General features: G+C 43.7%; 2 protein-coding genes across 6 annotated transcripts in view; both read left to right on the forward strand.

Annotated features, from left to right (window-relative positions):
- The first annotated feature begins 1,005 nt into the window (after nt 1-1,005).
- On the forward strand, nt 1,006-20,501 carry TVP23C (trans-golgi network vesicle protein 23 homolog C). Of its 5 annotated transcripts, none has more exons than XR_009537431.1 (8): nt 1,006-1,132; nt 4,162-4,244; nt 5,434-5,578; nt 9,504-9,593; nt 11,017-11,148; nt 15,570-15,698; nt 17,076-18,488; nt 20,376-20,501. XR_009537431.1 is itself a non-coding variant. In XM_060133175.1 (7 exons), the coding sequence occupies exons 1-7, from the start codon at nt 1,121-1,123 to the stop codon at nt 17,100-17,102; spliced, it is 618 nt and encodes a 205-aa protein (XP_059989158.1). In that variant the 5' UTR covers nt 1,006-1,120; the 3' UTR covers nt 17,103-20,501. The 5 variants fall into 5 exon arrangements, 3 of the variants coding, with proteins under 3 accessions (XP_059989158.1, XP_059989159.1, XP_059989160.1); XR_009537432.1 differs by lacking the exon at nt 20,376-20,501 and having other exon boundaries at nt 17,076-17,205; nt 18,331-18,570; XM_060133175.1 differs by having other exon boundaries at nt 17,076-20,501.
- The window catches only part of TEKT3 (tektin 3), a 176,506-nt gene continuing 174,386 nt past the window's right edge, over nt 20,374-22,493 (forward strand). The window contains exon 1 of the mRNA XM_060133174.1: nt 20,374-20,466. The gene's annotated coding sequence lies outside the window, so the exon portion shown is untranslated. The remainder of the gene's footprint in view (nt 20,467-22,493) is intronic.

Consider the following 22,493-nt stretch of genomic DNA (forward strand, 5'->3'; position numbering starts at 1 on the left):
CAAAACCCTGGCATGGGTAGGCTAGATGCACAGGCCACCTGTTCCCAGCCTTCGCTTTCACCTCCAGGTGCAGGAATACCATCATTTGCCAAGCTTTCTCTCCCTGGAGAATTTTTTCTCCATTCTTAGGAAATCAGGTTTAAAGTAGCACTGGCAAATAGCCATGTAAAAATTGTGATTTGAATGGAAAGAATCCCTTCAATTAAGGAAACGTGCTTCTACACATTATTCCATGAGCCTTCCAACAGCAGTTTGACAGCACGCTGGGCAGATAGGATATTGTTATAATCACAGTTTCAAAGATGACATGAAGTCCCTGAATTTCAGCTCCTTCAAGGGGCAAGACCACAATATTCGCGGCTAAACTTAAAACCGTGATAAGAATAACATCTATTGAGTAGGTATGGACCCTGGAAGGGAAGGACACATAGATGTTAGCTAGATAATTGGTTAAGTGGAGTAGACGGGCTCAAACCCAGGGGGCTCAGACTCCGGGGCCCACGCTCTCAGCCTCTCTCCTTACTGTTTCCCAGGTCTACCTTCCTCCCTTAATAAGACCCGCCATGTTTAGGGTCCTCCTGCCTAGTTCTTCTTAATAACATTTACCCCTTCGCAGGAGGACATTTATTTCTTCAACTGCTTCCACTATTTAAGGTACAAAAGTAATCCTGTACGGAATTACACGTCATCGTAAAACACTCAAATGAAATGAAAACTATGGAATCATGTCCCTGACCCCCACCCCTGCCCTCAGGACATCCACACTAGAGGAATGACACGCTGTAGGCGGCAGCAACATCGCCAGGCAACAAACCGTGAAGTCCCTAAAGCAGCATCTTTTACTTTCCTCTCCTGCTTGGACCTGCCCGTGCCCCAACCTGAGTCCTGGCTTCTCGCCCCGCCCCGCCCACTCTCTAGCCCCGCCCGGATCCTCCCACTCCGAATCGCCCCGCCCCCACTTGCTACGCCCCTGAGGGCCCGGAAGCGGAAGTGGGATCGGGTTGCCGCTGTTACTCCGGCTCCTCCAGGCGCGCAGTGACCCCGCCTCGTCTGTTCTGTTCCCCGGCCCGCGGCTGCGGCGCTGACGTGGCTCCCGGAAGTGGGGCTGGCGTGGGCCGCCATGTTGCAGCAGGTGAGGGGTTGTGGGCGCGGAGAGAGGGCCGCGGCGGCTGGACCGGCCCTGCAGGGCCAGAGGGGCGCGTGCTGAGCGTCCGGGGTCGCTGCCGGAGCCCGAGGAGGAGCGGGTGGGCGGCGGGCGGGGCGGGCGGGGCCGGGGTCCGGGCTGCGCTGAGGGCCGGCGCGGGTGTGAGAGGCGCGGGGTCGCGCCCGGGCGGCCGCGGAGACGCCGTGTGTGGCCGGGCGAGGGGAGGGGGGCCGCCACCCCGCACGTGGGATTAGGGGACACCCCCCCGGCCTTGCGTTCAAGTTTGTGCTGTTACAGCAGCGTTGGAGGTGGCTGGTCCACTCCCGTGACTGCATCTGCTCCTCCGAGCTAATTACAGCCCTCACGTGTAGGACCAGAGATTAGTAAGAATCATTTCGTAGTTTCTTCCTATTTTTAAAAAAGTTACACTTTTAGTTAGATTTTGTAGGCGTCTTTTCCTCTTGAGGGGTTACTGTGGCCCAAGCACTGTGCTAGTCCCCGGGGGAGGGCTGCGAACCGCACAGACGATTTCCTGCCCTGAATCGGAGGGAGGATTGGAGGGTGCCGGCGGTGGGGAGGCGAGATAAGTTAAAGACTGAAGGTAGTTTTCACAGGGCTGTCACAGAGCCAGGGTGATGTGATAGCAGGTGTCTGCGAATAGGACGCCCTCGGGATTTAGTGTCGGAAAGGACCGCCCCGGGGAGGTGACCTGAGTGGGGAAAATCCGGTGATGGTCTGCACCTGCGCCCCGGCTGAAGGAGGCTGGAGAAAAACACAACGGCACTTAAGCGTGTGGCCAGGCACCTCAAGCGAGCCCTTAGGGCCGCCAGGCAGTCGTCACCCTGCCCCCTCCGTAGCCCCCTCTCCCTCCCACCTAGGCTGCTCTCGAGGGCTTCTCCCTCAAACCTTCAGCGTTTCTTCCTTATCTGCTCTCAGCCCCTAGCCTTGCTGCTCGTTTCACTGAGAAGGTGGAAGCCATCGGTGTCCGCACCGCCTGCCATCTCCAGCTTTCCTCGTAATCTCCTGTTTACTCTGCCTTTGTTTTATGTAACTGCACTGTCTGTGCTGCGTTTTTTTTTTTGATATGGGCCATTTTTAAAGCCTTTATCGAATTTGTGCGAAAACAGTATTGCTGCTGCTGCTTTTTTTTTTTTTTTTTAATGTTTTGGTTTTTTGGTCACGAGGCATGTGGGATCTTAGCTCCCTGACCAGGGATCGAACCCACACCCCCTGCACTGGAAGGCGAAGTCGTAACCACTGGACAGCCAGGGAAGTCCCGGTGCTCCCTTCTTAAGTCGAGCCCTCTCCTTGTGCACTGGTTTCCATCCCCTCTTGCCTAAATAAAGTACCCCCAGAGAATTCTAGCCTGTCGCCAAGGTGGAGACCACTGGTCTCATAGATGTGAATCGATTTTACATTTTCTAGCTTCAGCTGTTCGTCCACTCTTCCACCTTCATTTACTATGAGGGCTTTCTCCATACATACTCTGTGTGTTCCCACTTCTGTGCCTGTGAACAGATACCTAGTCAAGGGGCCAGAGGGAGGCCCAGCGGGTGAACTCTCCTGGAAGCCTCCCCACAGCCCGTCCCTCCATCTGCTCCTGTTTGCGCTCAGGTTACTTCTGGCACTGACCACAGTCTGCCACGTGTCGTAGGTGATTGCTTCTTTGTTTATTAGCTCATGCCTTCCACAAATACTGTAGCACCTGGCCTGGTGCTCGGCTAGACACTAGGATTTATTACAATGCAGGCACGGAACTTGCCCTCCAGTAGCTTGGAGTCTAGGAGGAGGTAGGAGGAGTAGACTTGCAGGAAGACTATCCCGAGATAATTGTTCAAGCGGAGATTTGCCCAGGTGCTGTGGGGACGTGGGAGGGGGGATGCCTGGGGATTTCAGGGCAAGTTTCTGAGCCGTTGCAGTATTTGAGCTGAAAGCAGAAAGCTGATTTGGCGTTTGCCTGATGGTCCGCTTCATAGGGGATGGGTAAGGGAAGAGCTTCTTGGTAGAGAAAACATGAAGGGCAGAAAGGTGGGAGGGCCCGAAGTGTTTTCCCAGAGCAGGTAGTGACAGCGTTGCTGCAGTGCTCAGTGGGAGGGGGCGTTGTCGGGAGGTGGGCACGGGATCAGGTCCTGAGCTGCCGCGAGCTCTGGTTTGCTGTGCCTGAGGGATTTAAGTCTTATCCTGTACAGGGAGGGGCGCCACTGAGCAGTTTGGGCAGGGGGGTGACATGGTATGCTCTCCATTTAGGGAGATACTCGGGGTAATGAGGGGCTGGAGTAGAGCGGGGGTGAGACCAGAGGTGGCAGGTGAGTGGCACAGTGAAGGTGTGAAGCATGACTGAGGCTGCAGGTGAGTTGCAGTGAGCTGAGGTGCGAACCACTTAGAGACCTGAGGTTGAGGAGGGAAGGGAAGTAGAGGACAGAAGGGAGATTCAGCATCAGGACTTTAAAACATCTCTTCACGCTGTAAAGGACACCTGAAGAAGCTTGTATGCTGATGAGAAAGATCCACCAGAAAGACCTGAAGATACAGGAAACTGTAAATAAAGGGGAAGAGTGATGGAACACGCCCCCAAGGAGGCCGGAAGAGAAGGGATTCTGACTACAAGTAGCTGGTTTAGCCTTGGAGAAAAAGGGACAGAGTTGAGAGAAGGGGTCAGGAAAACAGGGCTGCAGTCAGATGGTTTTGTGGAGGAGCCAGAGACAGTGAGTTATCTTGGCAGCCTCAGCCTGCTCTGACCTGGGAGCCACCTGAGGGTGGCTGCATGGAGTTTGCGCTTGGCAGCTTCTTGGGTGGGATGGAGACGGCAGGTGCTTGGGTTGCCATGTGGGGTTTGGCCAGGTGATCAGGGTTGGGGGAGGGAACTGACCTCGCCCCTTCCCTAGGCTGTGAGTTCCAGGTGGCCGTGACCGTGTCCTACCGTCATCTTCCGTATTGACTAGCGTGCTGCCTTGCATGTAGTAGGCATGCAATACGGAGTTTCATTCTGCTTCATGAATATTTGCTTTTCCTATCAGGACAGTAATGATGACATTGAAGATGTCTCACTGTTTGATGCAGAAGAGGAGACAACTGGTAGATCAAAAAAATCCAAAATCAGGTACGACGATAAGTTACAAGACTCGGGTTAGTGTCTGGTGCTGTTCTGTCCATCGCCTGGTGCCAGCGACGGGCTTCGGGGCAGAGTGGTTGTGATGTGCTGGTGAATATTGTGTATTGCTGCTTTGCTCTTTAGTCTGAGATGAGGTGACATCTCACGTTTTCCCTGGGAATAATTGACTTATGGCATTTTACTCAATACTGAGTTTTCAAATCTGCAAATCCAATTTTTTGAACACTGGTGTTTTTAATTCTGACTTTTGTACCAAGAATGCACCATTTCTTTAGATAGTTTCTGTAGATATATTACATTTTGATTTATTATGCAAATTTCAGAATTGTGTCTTTTGTATCAACTAATGTGAGAATATCAAGCCAAATATCTTTCTATTCCAAACTTAGTTATTGCTAAAGAAATTCACTTGATGAAATCAAATTCTACCTGAACCTTGAGAACATCTCTAAGTGAGAGATGCCCGTCACAAAAGACCACGTATTATATGATTTTGTTTATGTGAAATGTCCAGAATAGGCAAATCTATAGGGACAAGAAGTACATTAGTGGTTGCCTAGGACTGGAGAGGGGTGGGATTGGGGTCAGTGCGGGGGTGACCGCCCATGGGTATAGGCTTTATGTTTGGGGTCATGAAAAAGTTCTAAAATTGATGGTGTGATAATTGCATAATTCTGTGAATATACCAAAAATCACTGAATTATACCCTTTAAATAGGGGAATTGTGTGGCGTGTGGATTATATCACAACGAAGCTGCTGTTAAAACAGCAACTATGCCTGGTGGTCACTTTGTCTTAACGCCTGAAGTGATTTCTGAGGGCCTAGAAATTCTTAGGGCATGATATTTAGACATGTGAAAATAGGAGTCAGTCCTAAGAGTGTAGTTTCCTAATTCCTCTAAGCTTGGTAAAGTTTCTTGTTATATATTTTGTGAAAGTATATAATCAATGAGTTGTTAAAGTCACGTTTACATAGTGTATTTTCTGTGACAGCAGGGCCTAGTCAAATAATGGGACTTATGAAAAAAGAGAGGTAGGCGGTTTGCTTCTTCCTCAAGTCATCTTTTATTTTGGCAAGACTCTGCATGGTTCTGCTTTGGCTGAAACATTTTCATCTACATCTGCAGTACCTGTTGTAAATGTAATTGCATATCTTTTATTATGTTTTGGTTTTCAGACACCCAGTGGCATCATTTTTCCATTTATTCTTTCGAGTCAGTGCAATTATAGTCTATCTTCTCTGTGAATTGTTCAGCAGCAGCTTTATTGCCTGTATGGTGACAATTATCTTGTTGTTGTCATGTGACTTTTGGGCAGTCAAGGTAGGTTTGTTTTTATTTTAAAATCGTATTTATATGATGAGATTGAATGACGTGTAAACAGTAAAAAAAAATGACACTTAACATTTCCGATTGGTGTTAATTTATCTTTTTGTTATCTTAGGCCTCACCTGTGTCAGAGTGCCAGTTGTGGCAGATCACGTGTAGGTTTACTGACTTGTCTGTGCTTTACGTTAACCTATGTCAGCTTTAAAGTTAAACAAATAAAAATGTGACCAGCAGCTACAGACTACACATATTGCTTCTAATCCTCACCACTGGTTTTGCTTCAGGGTCACCTCCGGCTATGCCGCGTATGATTTCTAGATAAGACCCCAGGGTAGTTTGTCCACCATTACAAGTACCGCCCATTACAAAGGCTCCTATTTGAGCTTGAGGGCAGTGTTTCTCAGCCAGGGCCAGTTTTGCCTTGCAGGGGGACGTTCGTTTGTCAGTATCGGAAGACATCTTTGGTTGTCACAACTGGGGGTGGGGGAAGTGTGCTATTGGTATCACACGGGTAGAGGCCAGGGATGCTGCTAAATATCTGAAGGTGCACACACAGGGCAGCCCCCCACATCAGGGAATCATCCGGCCCAAAATGTGGATACTGCTGAGGCTGAGGGATCCTGTTGTAGGGGATAGAAAAGAGTGTAAGAAATGGTTCAAACTCAGAGGCAGTGGTAGGTAGAGGGATGGATGGATGGAGAGATAGGTATATAGATAGAGGGGCATGTGATAAAGTAACTATGGTAAAATAGTGAATGTAGACACTAGGTGATAGGTATTCACTGTAAAACTTGACTTTTCTGTGTGTTTGGAAATTTTCATAATAAAATGGTAGGGGGAAAAATTGAAGGCAAAAAAAAAAAGGCAAAAGCTACTTTTGGAATTTGAGGTATGTATATTGATTCAAAAACCCGTAAGATGTTACAGGTCGGCTCATGTCCACCAACGCAGCCATTTTTAGATCTTTTGATTGTTACAGATATCAGAAGTGGTTGGCTTGGTGGTGGCCAGTTTCCGTAGGCCACAAAATGCTGAGAGTAAAGATTACAAAGGTCTGTTTCCTGTAGTCTTTTCTTTTGTACAGTCTTCTTTGCCTTGTATTTCTTTGAATTTCTTCTGTTGCTTTATGCTCTAAAGTGTTTACTGTATCCAGGTCACAGTTTTGTTTTGAGGAACATTTCTTTTTGTTGTTCATGTAATTTCTGCTTAGCCAAATAGAACACCACCTTCAGTCAGTCTTCCTGGTAATTTCCAAAAATTATATAATTAGATCCTTGTGGGTTTAGAGTTTTAAAAAATGTGGCCAGAGGGAGTTCCCTGGTGGCCTAGTGGTTAGGATTCCGGGCTTTCACTCCATAGCCTGGGTTCAGTCCCGGGTCAGGGAACTGAGATACTGGGATGCAAGCCGCAGCATGACCAAATTAAAAAAAAAAAAAAAAAAAAATGTGGCCAGAAAGTATATTTTCTGATAACATTTTTTTTTTAAAACAAGGGCTTAAAAAATACCCTTTCATCTGTGGCAGAATTACTTACAGATATGCAGACAATTGAGATATGAAATTAAGAAGTCAAGAATGGGGAAATTATTAAATGGACTTGGGGAAGGGGGTGTGCAGGGTTCTGAATGTAGTTAGAACAGCAGTGTGTCCTAGTTGTAAATCTCAAGGCAGTTGTCAAAAGAAGAGATAATTATTAAAAAAAAGAGATAAATAAGATAAAGTTATTTAAAAAATGAAAAGAACTTAAATGTTATAACCTATATGGGGCTTTTGTCTTATTCTTTATTTTGAAAAATATAGTAAAAAAAAGAATAAATAGTTGTTTCCAAATTTTTATGGTAACTATTAGTAAAATTTAAAACATTGTGTGTCTTCCACAACATTGGAGAAGACAGGAGCAACTAAAACATCAAGAGAAGGAGAGCAAAGCAAGCGTCCAGGAACCTGAAATATCATAGGGCAGAGTGCAAGGGGATGGGAGCAGTAGCACATTAGTTACAGCTGTAGATGTAATTTGATTAAACCCTCTTTTTAAAGATAAAAATTCTTAGATTTGGTCAAAAATCAAAGTCCAATACAAAAGATCTAACTATAATTGTAACATTAGAAAAAGTAAAAGAAGGCAAAGATAACATAAGACCAATTCAAACAAAAAGAAACTTGACGTTATATTATTATCAGACAAAGCAGAAATGAGAGTAAGACAGCATTCAGTGGAACAAGAAAGGTCAGTTGATGAGTCACAGTGAGGATCATTCACAGAAAGACATCACATCAAACTATAGTGAAAAACTACTAGAAACACTAGAGAAGATGGAGGAACACTGTTGTGATAGAAGTCTAACAAACCATTGTCTTTGCAGATCAGAGCAACCAAAAATACATAAGATTTGAAGGATCTGAATGAAATAACAAGGTCACTTTCATAGCAGTATTTGGAAATCTGTATGTAGAGGCATAATACCTTCTTGTTCAGTTCCTGTGGAACGTTTACAAAAGTTGACTAAATATCACTATGAAGAAAATCCAAAGAAATTGCCCAAAGCAGCTACATTTTCTAGTCCAGTACAACAGAACTGGAGACTAATTAAAAAAAAATGGTTGTCAAAATTGGGATTTTTAAAAAGAGCCATTCTGCTAAATATCTTGGCGCAAAAAGGAAATAAAAACTGTAAATATAGATTATTTATACCTTAATGATAATGAACATCTACATTCAAACTTTTGAAATGTGTCTAAAGCTGAATTCAGAGGAAAAACAATAGACAAAAGGCTTTTATTAGAGGTCTAGAAGTTTCAAAAACAAAAATAATAAGCTTGAGAGAAATTCGGAAAATAAACTAATAATGACAAAAACAAAGTAAAGAATTGGAAAGTGGGAAAATGGAGGAGTTTGAGACTATTCGAAGAGCTGTTATTTGAAAGTGCCACTACAATAGACTTCTGGCTGTTCTCGGTCTTCTTTGCCAGCTCTTCTCTTTTGCTTAGCCTTTGATTGGTAGCGTTTCTACAAAATGAAGTTTGGTCTCTAAGGCTCTCCTCTTCTTCTCTTCTGTATTCATTTCATTATGTTAGGAAAGCTATCAAAGCAATTTGTTACATTAGTAAGAGGGAAGGAGCTTGGTGCATTTCAAGTACTGAATGAAGGTCAGTGCCTATAACCATAGTCTTCGTTTGGGCTGCTGTACAGAATACCAGAGACTGGGTGGCTTACAAACAATAGGAATTTATTTTTCCAAGTCCTGGAGGCTGGAAATCCAAGGTCAGGGTGCCAGCATGGTCGGCCTCTGGTGAGGGCCCTCCTCCGGTTCCAGACTGCTGATGTCTCGTCGTATCCTCACATGACTGAGAGCAGAGAGAGGGTGAAAGCTGTCTCTCGACTCTTAGAGGACACTAATCCCATTCACGAAGGCTCCGCCCCCATGGCCTCATCTAATCCTAATCACCTCCCAGAGGCCCCCTCTTGATACCATCACTTGGTGATGGGGTGGCGGCAGAGTTTCAACCCATGAATTTGGGGGGGGACACAGTATTCAGTCCATAACCTTTTTTAGAGATACATAGTTATAAAGTATATGTAGCTGTGGTCAGGATATATAGGAAAAAGTAGGTCCCAGAAGCTAAAGAGCAAGGGGTTTAGAAACACATTAGGGAACTGGAGAAAGGACAAGAGTTCGCGAGGGAAAAGAAGGGTAATGGTTATGGGTGTGCTGACCCTGTCACCTCTGCCCCTGTGGGGCCTGCCATGGCATTTTATTTACTCTTTTGTCCAGGCCTGGTACGTAGTGGTCTTTAATTGGATATCATGGCGGGAAAGCTGATGATTTCTTGTTTGTGAACTGTTACACTAAGATACGATATTATGGTAGACCTGTAAATAATGTTTTTAAAATGTGTGTGCATATATTAATCTTTACCAGAATGTCACAGGTAGACTAATGGTTGGCCTGCGCTGGTGGAATCATATTGATGAAGATGGAAAAAGCCATTGGGTGTTTGAGTCCAGGAAGGTAAACTGCCTTTGTTTTGTTTTTTGTGGGTTTTTTTGAGCGTCATTCAAAAAATTATGTGTAGGGCTTCCCTGGTGGTGCAGTGGTTGAGAGTCCGCCTGCCGATGCAGGGGACATGGGTTCATACCCCGGTCCGGGAAGATCCCACGTGCCGCGGAGCGGCTGGGCCCGTTAGTCATGGCCGCTGATCCTGCGCGTCCGGAGCCTGTGCTCCGCAATGGGAGAGGATACAACAGCGAGAGGCCTGCGTACTGAAAAAAAAAAAAAATAATAATGTGTAGATACATTTGAGTATTTAAGGGTCAATTACCTAAACACTTCAGATGCATCTACACATAAGGGACCGCCCCGGGTCGCTTGGCATGGTATAGCACAGAACCAGATGACCTTCTAAACTTGCCTTGTGTTTCTCTTTAGTTCCGACTGGAAACAGGGTGTGTCCAGGAAAGAACCCTGAGAGGGCTTGGGCTCAGGGTTTATGCCGCGTGCTTAGCTGGCTCCCAGGGTCTGCTGCTGAAGGGTCTCTGTTTGGGGTCCCTGTGTGCCTTGCCTAGTGTAGCTCCCTCCAGTGGCTCCCTCTGTCCTTCCCCCCCGGGGTCCTCCTCCATTCGTACTCAGGAGGAAGAAAGAGGAAGTTTGCAGCTGGATAGAAAATCTGAGTTAAGCAGAGAGCAGTCTGTTCTTCAGGCTGTGCCTTCAGAAGCCCTAGGGGACCTTGCTCTGTTTTGGGTTAGCCTGCTCATCTGTAGTGGAAATCAGTTTGGGAGCCAGAGGACAAAACTCCTGGAGACAGCACCGATTAAATTGCTTGCCTCTGCTTGTTAGGGCCCTGACTAGGACTCCTCAGAAAGCAGCATTGTGCTCAGTGAGCCCATAGTCCTTTATATTATAAAATCTACCTTGGAAACCACTCGGCGCCCTTTTAAATTCCTGGGTGTTGCTGAGACATTCTGGTCATTGTCCGGAATCCCTTGACTGCATTTCTTCCTGTGGACCCTGATGGACCTTTTAGTCTCCAGGATGAACATAGCCTTGATTTCCTGAATCCTCACCTAAGAAGGCATCTTTCAAAGCTTGCTTATGAATAATCAGTATAAGTGCAAGAAGGATTGACTAGAAGCCTATCAGAGGCCACCCTTACTGTCTTGGGTGATGACAACTGTCCACTCTGCCCTGAAAATGAAACATTCTCGATTTAAAACAAAGTATGTTAAGACCAGTTCCAAAAATTACAGTAGTGGTAGATCTACTGTTTTGCTTGAGGGAGATTGTGGGGCGGGGGGTAGGAGTTCTAACTTGGGATTTGGGTTGTCTGTATTAATTTATTTGAATTTGACGGTAAGGGGTTTTTCATTAAAAATGTTAAACTTTTTGCTGATAAATACCACAGAACGTTGGTTATTAAATTCATGTTCTTTTGTAGGCCTCTCCTCAAGACAGTAAAACTGTTTCAGAGGCTGAATCAAGAATCTTCTGGTTAGGACTCATTGCCTGTCCGGTGCTGTGGGTGATATTTGCCTTTAGTGCCCTCTTCTCCTTCAGAGTGAAGTGGTTGGTGAGTATCAGTGTGGAGCTGTCAGTAGCCCGCTAAGGTGGCTGGTGGACAGTCATAATAAGCAGCACCTGTGTTAACATCAGGGACCCGTCTTGAGTAGGCAGCTTCATCATGTATTTCCCAAGTTTGGTTTCTCAGCTCTGCTTTTCTCTAAGTACAGAGAGCAGAGTCCCGTGAAAGACTCCATCTCACCAGTTCTCCAAGTGCTGAGCAGAATTTGATTTAGCCCATCTTTCAGTGATTACCACGTGTATCACATAATCTTGTCGGTCGGGGATGGTCAGTATACTCCAAACGTGCTTAGCTTGGTTTGGAACTAACAGAGTGGTCTTTTCTGAAAATACTGGTTGGTAACCTGTTCTGGTTATCTACTGCAACAGTCATTTTATGATCTCTCACAGTTTCACTGGTTCAGAAGTTTGGGAAGGGCTTGTCTGGAAAGTTCTGGCTTGGGATCTTTTGTACTTGTGGTCAGACAGTGGCTGGGGGCCGCTGAGGCTTCTCCTCTTTATGGGGTCCCATGGCCTCTCAATGCGGTCTTTCCACATTGCTGGTTGGGGCTTCATTACAGTCTGGTGGCCTCATATGAGGCAGTTAGACTTGGAGGGTCACAGCTTACTTGGAGGGTCGTAGCTCCAGTTGAGAATGTTTTAGCTCACAAGCTGTATTACTTTGTACAGCTGTATTAGTTTTCTAGGGTTGCCATAACAAAGTATCACGGACTGGGTGGCTTAAACAACAGAAATTTATTTTCTCCCAATTCTGGAGGTCTGTCTCTGGCTTGTTGACTGTCTTTTCCCAATGTCTTCATGTGGTCTTCCCTCTGTACATGTCTGTGTCCTAATCTCCTCTACTTATAAGGGCACCTATCATATTGGATTAGGGCCCACCCTAGTGACCTTATTTTTCCTTAATTCTTTAAAGACCCTGTTTCCAAATACAGTCACATTCTGGGGTCCTGGGATTATATATATTAAACATATACATTTATATATATATACATATACATATACAAAGTTCAGCCCATGACAACCACCTAGCCTCAGAAGTCACAGCATCACTTTTGGCACCCGTCCACATTCAGGAGAATGGAAATTAGGCTCTACAGCTTGATGGGGGAGTAAGAAGGTTCTAGAAGAGCATGTGGAGATACAATTGCCACCATATTTGGAAAATATAATCTGTCACTTAGCCCAAACTGTGTGTCTTATTCTTTTAATAATTGATTTTATCTCACTTAATACATATTGGTATCAGATGTATTTTGGCCTTAATTGTGTTTTTTTTCTCCTGTTTTTAATATTTCCTTGTCTAGTTCGCTGTATAGGTTCTCTTTTCCTTTGTGCATACACGTACATGAATACTTTCCCTTTTGAGATTTGGAAGGTTTATTTTCTGTTTTTAGTTTTTCTAGTAGTTATCTGTATCACATAACCCTCTTTCATGCATTTCATGTATCATACCCTCTTTCATGAATTAAGAAATGTATTTAATGTCTTGATTTCCTGCTGTGAAAGATGTAAAGTTAACATTCATGCCTTCTCCCACCTTTCCTCCCTCCTTCCACTTCTGGATTTTTGTTGGTTGTAGTCTTACTTTAGTTATTTTAAGTAATATACTTACTCCTGTTTATTGACTTAGAGACTGTTTAGAAAGGGAATGAAATAAACACTCTTATATTCCCTCCTTTGTTTCTTCCCTTTCTATGCCTGAGCTTTGTTTGTTCCAGTATTATTTTTGTTGTCAAGGTTTATAACAATTACCTTTTGAAACGATATTTGTTACTGGTTGTTCAGTCTTTGATCTACTTTTAAATAAATTGATTCAGTCCTTTTATTGCAGCTTCTCCTTTACCTCTTGGTTGGCTGAATTTCACTGTTGGGTGATCTTTTTCAAAAAACGTGTGGGTGTTATTTTCCTTTGGCTCTGTCATGTTTAAGAATATGAGCCTGTTGACTTTATTCTTGAATAAACTTTTCTTTTTTCTTTCTGAATAAACTCTTTATGCTTGAATAAATTCTTTATTTCTTCATTCTTGAAAAAAGATTCTTTATTCTTGAATAAAGAATTGGCTAAGTTAATATTCTTGGGTCACAACTTTTTTCTCTCACCATTTAGAAGACATTACTTCCTCATTTTCTAATATTGAATATTGTAGAGAAATCTGAGGCCTGGCTTACTTAACCTCCATGTAAGGGAGTGAATTATTTTTCTCCCTGGACAAATAATTTTTGTTAATCATTCTTGAAGTTTTAAAATAGCATACATAACCAGATTGTCTTTGTGTTTATCTTTCTGTATTGCTTTTTCTGGAAACTGTGCCCCTCTAATATGCAGGCACAGGTTTTGCTTTGAATCAGGAAAATTATCTTCTGTTGTCTTTACATTTATTTATGTTCTGTGTTTTGGTGTCTCTGATTCTGAGGTACCAGTTACCTCTGTGTTGGATCATTTTTATCTGTTCTCATCTACCATCTTAAATGCTTTCGTCTCTCATCTTTTCCTTTCTGGTTATTCACTCAGCACATCTTTTTAAAAGAGTCTGCCATACACCAGAGCTGTCCTGGGCGCTGGGGATATGATTAAGGGCCTGATAAACAAGATGACTGCTCCGATAGCACCACTTTCTAGTGGAGCAGAGTGTAGACAGACAGTAAATAAGGGTTGTTAGAAAGGGGACACACGGTAACGGAGTGGAGAGTGCCAGGGAGAGCGGAGTGGGCTGCTTTAGCAAGGGCTTCTCTGCGTTTCCTGAGCTCTGCCAGCTCCGTTTTCAAGGTGTCTTGTCTTACCTTCATTCTCTTTGAATTCTTGTCTTTAGGTTCTTCTGTAGGGTGACGAATGCTTCAGGAATGCTTTTATTTTGGTGGACTCTCTTTCTTTTTAGAATGATTCTTCGTCTGCCTTTTGCATACTGTGTTCCTTTCTTCTTTTTGTTTTTTGCTGTGGTTCTGCGTAGCTGCCTTTCCCTGTTCCCCTCCCGATTTTGCTCCTGTTTGCAGTGGCAGCTCTGTCCAGACCTTCTCTTTATGTTGGTTTCGTGTGGGTGAGTTCTCCTTGCCTGCCTTCCTTGTTGTCTGAGACATCTGGGCTCTGCTCTGAGCTGCGGTTTGGTCGCCTGAAGGCGCAGGTGTGAGGAGGGGACCGCAGCCCTGCCGCCGGCTGCCTCGGCTGGCTTGCTCGGGTTCCTTCCCTTACATAGTGGAGTTCTTGTTGCCTGTCGTGGTTCTGCCCTCCTGCTTTAGATCGTTTGTGAGCCCTTGGAGCCTTCACCTCTCTCTGGGGAGGCAGCCCAGTCTTTCTCTGGCAGTGTTTCCCCTTCCCTAAAGCAGAGCAGGGAGAGGGGGGTGAAAGGTGGTTTGGGCTCCTGTTTTAAGACCACAGGGCAGGAAGGGGGCATCCTGTCCCTCAAGCTTCCCCACTCACTGTTCTCTGTGGTGATGGGCTTGATGACCGTTGGTCCTCCTGCCTACTCAGACCATTTGCTTATTCTAGAACAGGGCTTGGCAAACTGTGGCCTGCAGGCCAAATCTGGCCTTACGCCTGTTTTTGTAAAATTGTGTTGGAACACAGCCTTGCCTGTTTGTTTACATATTGCCTGTGGCTGCTCTGGGGCTAGAATGGCAGAGTTGAGTGTTTGCAACAGAGACCATATGGCCTGCAGAGCCTAAAATATTTATTATCTGGCCCTTTACAGAAAAGCTTTGTAGAATATTTAACCGTGGGCTCCCCTCATGTTGTTCTAATTAACTTTTCTTTAATAATATTTAAATAGTAGGCTTGCGTTTCTTTTTCTCAATCCTTAGCGGTCTTAGTGGGGTCACCTATAGGATTGTGGCCACAAGGAAGAAACAACTCTGCTGAAGTGCATTTCTTCCTAGTGCTGTGTCCCCCTCTGCGCCCTTCCCCCATCTCCTTGTCACAGAAGGCAAACCCCTGTTGGTTGCTACCTTGAGGCACCGGTTTGCTTTCTTAGAAGCCAGTTGTTGCCCACACAGTAGCATAGAGCAGACTCAGCTCTGTGTGCTTTCAGTGTGTTGAACTTGATCTATCTCTTGACCATTCTTTTGGAATTTTTAAGGAAACAGTTAACATTTGAGCCCCTTCTGAGTCTCATTTACTTATTTTATATCTTTACTCACAGAACCGTGGAAAATATTAGAGAATGAATGGTCCCCCTGCTGCACCCCCGGGGCTGGCACAGAGCATGTGTGTTGATGGGTGCTTGTTGGGTGGTGCAGAGCGCGTATTGGACGGGTCTGCTCTGGGAGGGAGGGCGCACGGAAGTCTCACGGCCACAACCCCCTTCACAGAGCTTCCTCTTCCTGCTCTTTCCCGAGACAGTCTCCGCGTTTTGTTTATGGCAGAGAGACGGTCAGTCAGTGTCAAGCCCATAACTGTTGGTTATTCCCCTCTCCCAGGCGGTGGTTATCATGGGTGTGGTGCTGCAAGGGGCCAACTTGTATGGCTACGTCAGGTGCAAAGTGGGCAGCAGGAAGAATTTAACCAGCATGGCTACATCGTACCTTGGAAAGCAGTTTTTAAGACAAGTAAGTGTTTTCTGGATGTCAGGGTAATTTGGATGCGGTCAGTGACTAATGCAATGAAGATTTCTAACTCTTGCAGAGTTTAATTTCTATGAAGTACTTTAAAAAAAGTTTTTTAAAGGGACATACTTATTTAAGTACGACATGATGACGATAAAATTATTTTAATTTCTCTTTGGAGGCTTTTAGGGCATTCCAGAAATGTATTGTCGATATCCTGAAATTATTTTAAAACCAGAGGGATAAATGTTCATTGATAATAACTTCTTTTTTTTAATTAGATGAAGTTCAGTTGCTTTCCATTACTTCCGGTGGCTCTAAATGAACAGTTTTGAAGCATGTATCAATATATTGTATGGTTTTAGGCTTTATAGTAAGAACAAGTTAGAAACATAATAAGACCATATCGTTAAAGATTGTTTTAAAGTACTCGGTTTGGTTTTGAAGAATGTATAGGTTTTACTATAGTTCCTCGATATGAAGATTTAAATCGGAGTTTTCCACGGGGTAAGTGGTGTTCATAGGTAAATAGTAATTGGTAAAACTTTTGGGAAATTGATTAGGTCTTTGTATGAGTGATGTCTCGTGTTTGTGTTCATGCAGTAGGTTGGGCAGGTAACGTTATACAGGACACTTACGGGTTCTCAACCTTGGACATGCATCAGAATCTCCTGGAGGGCTAGAGCACAGATTGTGGGGTCCTACCCCCAAAGTTTCTTATTTAGTTGCCCTGGGGCCGGGTCTCATAGGTCGCATGTTTGCAGGTTCCCAGGTGGTACTGATGTTGCTGGTTCAAGGATTACATTTGTGACTAAAGCCCTGAGAGGCTAAGTGACTTCTCAGGAACATACAGAAACAAAGTGGTGCAAAGCTAGGGCTTAACCCAGCTCTCTTGAAATCCAGTGCCGTTTCCTGTACAGTTTCTCTTATATAAAAGTTAAGAAGTAGGGAAAATGAGGATTCTTGTAGGGACATGACTCTCCTCCTGAGGGTTTTTGCAGAGTCCCAGTATACCTTTGCTGGGTAAGGTCCACCTCATGGTAATTGTCAAGTGTGTGCTTAATAGGTTTTTTTTCCCTTACGATTACCAGCATTCAGCTGAAATTGAACCTTGAGCTGACATACATGGACAGGGTCAGTAGACTTACATGGCACTTGGTGATGCTCTGCTCAAATGCGAGTGACTTGCTGGACATCTGGGTGGACCCATTGCTGTACTTCTCTAGCATGACAGTAATTTTTAACGTAATTGGGCCATGGGATGCCAGGTAATGTAGTAGCTGGCTCTGCTGGCAGTTACGAAATGTTTTCCTAGTGCTTTAAATCTGGTATGTTAAGTCAAATAGCTTTGAGTGTTAAGGAGTTGTTTCTCTTTTGCAGACCACTGGAGACGATCAGACCTCCTGAAGAGAGTGAGGGAGTCTGTGTGTTCTTTCCATTGGGAACAACTGAAGGGGGTCTTGACTCTGGACCTTTAGAACTCAGTACCTATTGCAAAGAGGAGTGTTGGGTTTGTTTTTCCATTTTAAAGTTTACTTTAAAAAAAAAAAGGAAAAGTAGTTTTCATATTAAGTTTTTACTTTCTAGCATATGGGGCTTGAAGGTGTGGTGTAGCTAGAAACATTGTTAACATTTGGTTCATGGTGTACATATGTGTATGCACATAGTCGTGTAAGATCCATGTGTCTTAAATTAACAGAAGTGTTTGTGTTCATGCCCATATGGAATGGAGACCTTTGCATTTTGATCCACAGAACAAGAAGGATGTTCCTAGTCTATCTCAAAACTCTCTTTGTTTACATACTTTTTCTGTAGATTATTTTAGGTTTTGCTTCCATGGTAAGAGTGAGCACTTTGGCTTATATATAGAGTTAGAAATAATTGTTAATTTTACACTTAATATATACTTCATGATGAAACTTCTTATCCTAGGCGTTTACAGGCAGGTAAAAACCAAATTTGGGCTATTGGTGTTAACTAGTTTCTAAAATTTTGTTTATTTTTATTTGTAATGAGTCACGTACTTAAGGCCCAGTTAATATAAAAGGAATTTTCATAGTTTATGTTCACGGGATACGTAGGCATTGCTGCTGTTCTATTTATTTTGGGGGAAAGATAGCCAGATTTTACTTTGGAACCTTCCAGAAGCTCTTCAGTGGTCCTTGGCCTAATGAAATCTGTCTTTTACCACTAAAAGAGTATTATTCTTATGTCATAGTGAGAATAATCATTTCAATACTTGGCATTGTAAATGCCTAAAAGACGTTTTATTTTACGAATCTATTTTTTTTCTTGCTATAATGGGGATATTGTAAATCATGTGTTTGTATTAATGGTATTTCTTAAAACAATGTATGTAACAATCCGCAAACTATTGCAGGCATCTGTAAATTCTGTTGTAGGTACTGTAAATTTTCTTTTAATTGGCAGATAGATTATTTTGTGATTGTATTTATACATTGTTAAAAATTTTTGAAGATGTTTTGTTTAATTGAATGTATCTTATTGGCGTGATAGCTTTGAAGGTGCATAACTTTATATTTGTATAAAACTCTACTGCTTACAAAGCATTTTGACACTTGTAATCTCATTTGATCCTCACGACAAGCCTGTTATGTGTGATGCCGGTTTATAGGTGACGAAACAGGACTTCAGGTTATTGACTGACTTGCCCAAGGAGACACTGATTACAGGAAGACCCATCAGGACATATTACTGATTTTAGAGGAAATATTTGTCTCTAAATGTCCTTTCCTTTCGTACGAATCATTAATTTACTAAGTCATTAATTTGGTAAGTGCTTGTTTCCCATTTTATTTATACTTGTCTGGTGAGGAAAGTGGATGCTGCATAAATGTTTTTATTTAACCTGAAAGATCTGGTGTCAGTCTGTAAAGCTGAGAGTCTCATGGGGGGGTTGCTCTTGAGGTAACTATTGTTATTTCAGGCTTCAATCCTAAACCAAATATGAATTGAATTTTGGAATACGTACGTGGCAAGACCTACTGTTTATCCCCCAATATTCATTTTTCCCTTCTATTCATTTCCCACTTATTAGCCAGGACATGGCAACAAAGACAGTTTTTCCCAGATTTTCTTGCTGCACCTTGGCTACACTTCCAGGAAGTATTCTTAGAAGGCCGGCATGCGCATCCCCTCCCCTTTTCACCCCTCTTAGCTGAAATGTAGACAGAATAGATGGCGCTTGAACAGCTGTCATGGACGATGGGGTGATAGCCTTATTTTTGAGAACAGCAGAGAAATAAGGTAGAGATTGAGTTCCCTCTGATGGGGCCAGCAGCCCTGAACTGCCTGTCTGAATTTTTAAGCGAGAAACAAACTTCTGTCTTGTTTAAGTGTTATTGCTTTGGTTTTTCTGTTACTACAGCCTAAGTGAATTCTTATCAATACAGTGTATTTTCAGCAGCCCCCACAATTGTTTCCATTAGTATAGTATTTGAGATTTAATAGTTCATCAAATACATATTTGCTCTTTCCTGTGAGTTAATTAAGCTAATATTATAGATTCCAACAAGTCCAGCTGTTCCAGATGCTGTTGCTGCGTAAAAATTCACCCCAGAACGTAGCAGTGTACAACAGTCATTTTCTTATGCTTACACAAGCTGTGGGTCAGGAATCTGGGTGGAGCTCAGTGGGGACAGCTTTCCTCTGCTGCACAGCCTGGGGCTTGGCTGAGAGATTTGAAGCCTGGGTTTTGCACATTGGCCAGGAGGCAGGAAACATCTGGGGGCATCTTCACGGGTCTGGAGATTGATGGCGGCTGTCAGCTGAACCTCAGCCAGGTTGCTGGTTGGAACACCCACATTTGTGACCTCTGGGTCGTCTCTCTGTGGAGGCTCATCTGGGCTTCTTCACAGCCTGGCAGCTGGGGTCTAAGACAGGCTTCCCCAGGGAGCCAGAGAAGTGTGTGACGTTTTTATGACTAGTCTCGGGGTTCACATAGTGTCACTTCTGCCATTCTCTGGTTGAAGCAGCCACTAAGGTCCCCCTGAGTTCACGGGGAGGGGACAAAGCAGCCATCTTTGGAAAGTAAAAGCTGCCACACATAATCGTTTCAAGACGGGAAGACTGCTTGAAGAGACCGAGGGTAGCAGGTGTTGTTTCTTTTTTATCTTCCCTGGTCAGCCTTGAGCACAGGTAAACTGACTGAATGGTGCAATTAAAATGAAAGTAACATTGCATTCTGGAGCCCCCAGTGTGCCTGTTGTTTGGCCCACAGCTCTGACACGTAGGCAAGGGTGTGTGTGGTTGTGTGGAGGTGATGGCACAGTAAGTCCACCATGGTGTCAGTACTGTGGTCCTTTAAATTTGTAAAACTCTTCAGAGCTCATTCAGAGTTCTTTTATGTCTATTACCTTATTTGATTTTCCCCCGTAACCTCTAGAAGGAGGAGAGATCATGAACAACCTCATGTTACAGATGAATAGCTAAGATGGAGAAAAGTAAAATAATTTACTGACGATTGCAGGTAGTAGAGACAGTGATGCTCCCCCAGTATTCCCTTTGTTCTCCTGTACTTCCCACCAGCTCCCTAATTAACTGAAGCTGTGAGATCAGTTATGGCCCGTGTGATGTGAGTGAAGGTGACCTGCATCGCTTTTGGGTGAGGAAGGTGAAACTGATGTGAGAGTCTCTAATCTTTCTTCCCTTCTGTGGCAGCCAGTGGTGCTCGAGATGGTGCCTCGGCCAGCTGGGTCCCTGGGTGGCTTGTAGAGCAGAATCTCCCACCTGCTCCTGTTGGACGAATGGCGTAAGTGAGCAATAAACTTCTGGTGTGCAAAGTCACTTGATTTCCTGGTTAATTTGTTTCCATAACATAACACAGCGTAATAGCCTCTTCTGACGAATATAGGTGCACACCTGACAAGTAATACTCAGAAAACTCTTAAGTCCTAATTCAGTCATTTCTCCACTGTTCCATGCTATTTACTTTTGCAAGGAAAGAAATTGGAATCTGGTCCCTTAGTGCAGCATCACCAATTCTAATCAGAACAGACAGGTGAAGTTGACCAGGTGAAAATTCAACTAGGAGAGTCTACCTCCATCTAAAGGGACAGGAGCTTCTCATTTCCAGCCACTTGTTGCCACTCAGGAATGTGGTTCCTGTGTTGCTAGGGTTTTCTGTTTTTTAAGAGGAATGGAAAATCTGGATGTTTATATGAAATCTGATCTTTTAATGTTTGTAAATTAAATTTTAAAAGGAAAAAAAACATGTGAAGTCAAACAGTATGTTTGCAGGTCAGGTTCAGCTGTGCTAACTTTTGTGGCATTGCAGTGATGTTCAAACTAGTAGAGCTCTTTCTTCTAAGTCTTGTGTCAAAGCTGAATATCTGTAATGAGCAAAGCAGAGCTGCTCTAGAGGAAACAGGTTTGGAGGTTCTGGAATCACCCGCTCAGCCCTAACTACCATTTTCCAAGAAGCCCCCGAGCCACTGTTTGCTGCAAACCACTGCTGGGAAGGTGAAACCAAGGTCTGCCTGGTTTTGAGGAACACGTTCTCAAATCATATGTCACATACATTTTTCAATTAAAAGTAAAGTTGAAATAATACCAAATTCTTGTGAGAAGCAGGAAGCATTCCTTAAAACCTTAATATTGTTATTCTAAAAGGAAAAGAGCAATCCTTCCTTCCTAAAGAAGTTAAATTTAGTGCCAAGAAAAAGTTTAGTCTTATATATCACTTTTCCCCACTATGATTAATTACAAAATAATTAAAGCAGTCATGGTCAGAAAACCGAAGGGCTACAAAGAAATGCAAGTCTTATCCCACTCTCAGTTCTGCTCCCCAGAAGCAAACATCTTCAACTGCTGCAGGTTTTGTATTTTGGGTATTTACTTCCATACTAAATAAAATGCTTATTGTTTGTACAGTGTTTCTTGACTTATCAACTTGCTATAATAGCTGTTGGCTTCCTGCTAAGAAAAATGAAGATTTAACTCAAACCCCTCCCCCTCATATAGTTTGAGCACTTTTTTCCCCCCACTTGTTTGTAACATTAAAGGCTTAACATAAACCCCCGTTTCTTATTCCTTAAGTTATCTGATGTTTAACTGTTTTCTCTATTAGTAATTTGTTCAACTGCAAGTAACAGGAAATTCCACAAATAATAGTGGCTTAAACAAAAAAAGGGTTTGTGTGTTTCTCTACAAAGGAAGTCTGAAACTGGGCACTTGCTGGTGTTGATGCAGTTACTAAACAGTTCCTCAGAAAGCTGGTTTTTGTCCCCATGCTCATTGCCTCAGGGTCACAAGATGACTGTCACAGCTGAAGATGACTCATCTGTTTATAAGCAAGGAAGGAGAGTGGAGGTCCCCGTCCTATCTGTTCCCTTTTAGCAGAAAAGCAAAAGCTTTCTCAGAAACCACTGTAGACTTTTGCTTCTGCTTGCTTACATCTCATTGGCCAAAGTGGTGTCACCCAGGTGTACGGAAGTCTGGAAAAGCAGGTATGAAGTTGGGCACATGGCTGCCTTGAGTAAAAGTGAGGTTTTGTTAGGGGAGAAAGGAGAAAGGGACATTGGGTAGGAAACTGGCAGCACCCACCACATACTTCTCATGGGGGCTTTATGTAGAGGGCACCGGCTGCTGCTGTGGCTGGTGCTCTCAGCACCGTTTCTACAGTAAATAAATAGCCTTGGATCTGGACGGCCTTTTCAAAGCCAACTTTTGATGCAAAGCCATTAAAGCACTGTTTGGTGAAATAGTTCTGTGAGGGCGTAGGCTGCTGTACTCTTATGTCTATATTCTTACTTTCATGTGATTTGGGGGTTGGATTTA

Source organism: Lagenorhynchus albirostris, chromosome 20 (genome assembly GCF_949774975.1).
Source record: "Lagenorhynchus albirostris chromosome 20, mLagAlb1.1, whole genome shotgun sequence".
NCBI classification, from domain to species: domain Eukaryota; kingdom Metazoa; phylum Chordata; class Mammalia; order Artiodactyla; family Delphinidae; genus Lagenorhynchus; species Lagenorhynchus albirostris.

Coding starts and splice junctions, on each gene's coding strand:
- TVP23C (XM_060133175.1), top strand. Junction 9,594..11,016: donor GGGTGTTTGAGTCCAGGAAG/GTAAACTGCCTT, acceptor GTTCTTTTGTAG/GCCTCTCCTCAAGACAGTAA. Junction 11,149..15,569: donor CCTTCAGAGTGAAGTGGTTG/GTGAGTATCAGT, acceptor CCCCTCTCCCAG/GCGGTGGTTATCATGGGTGT.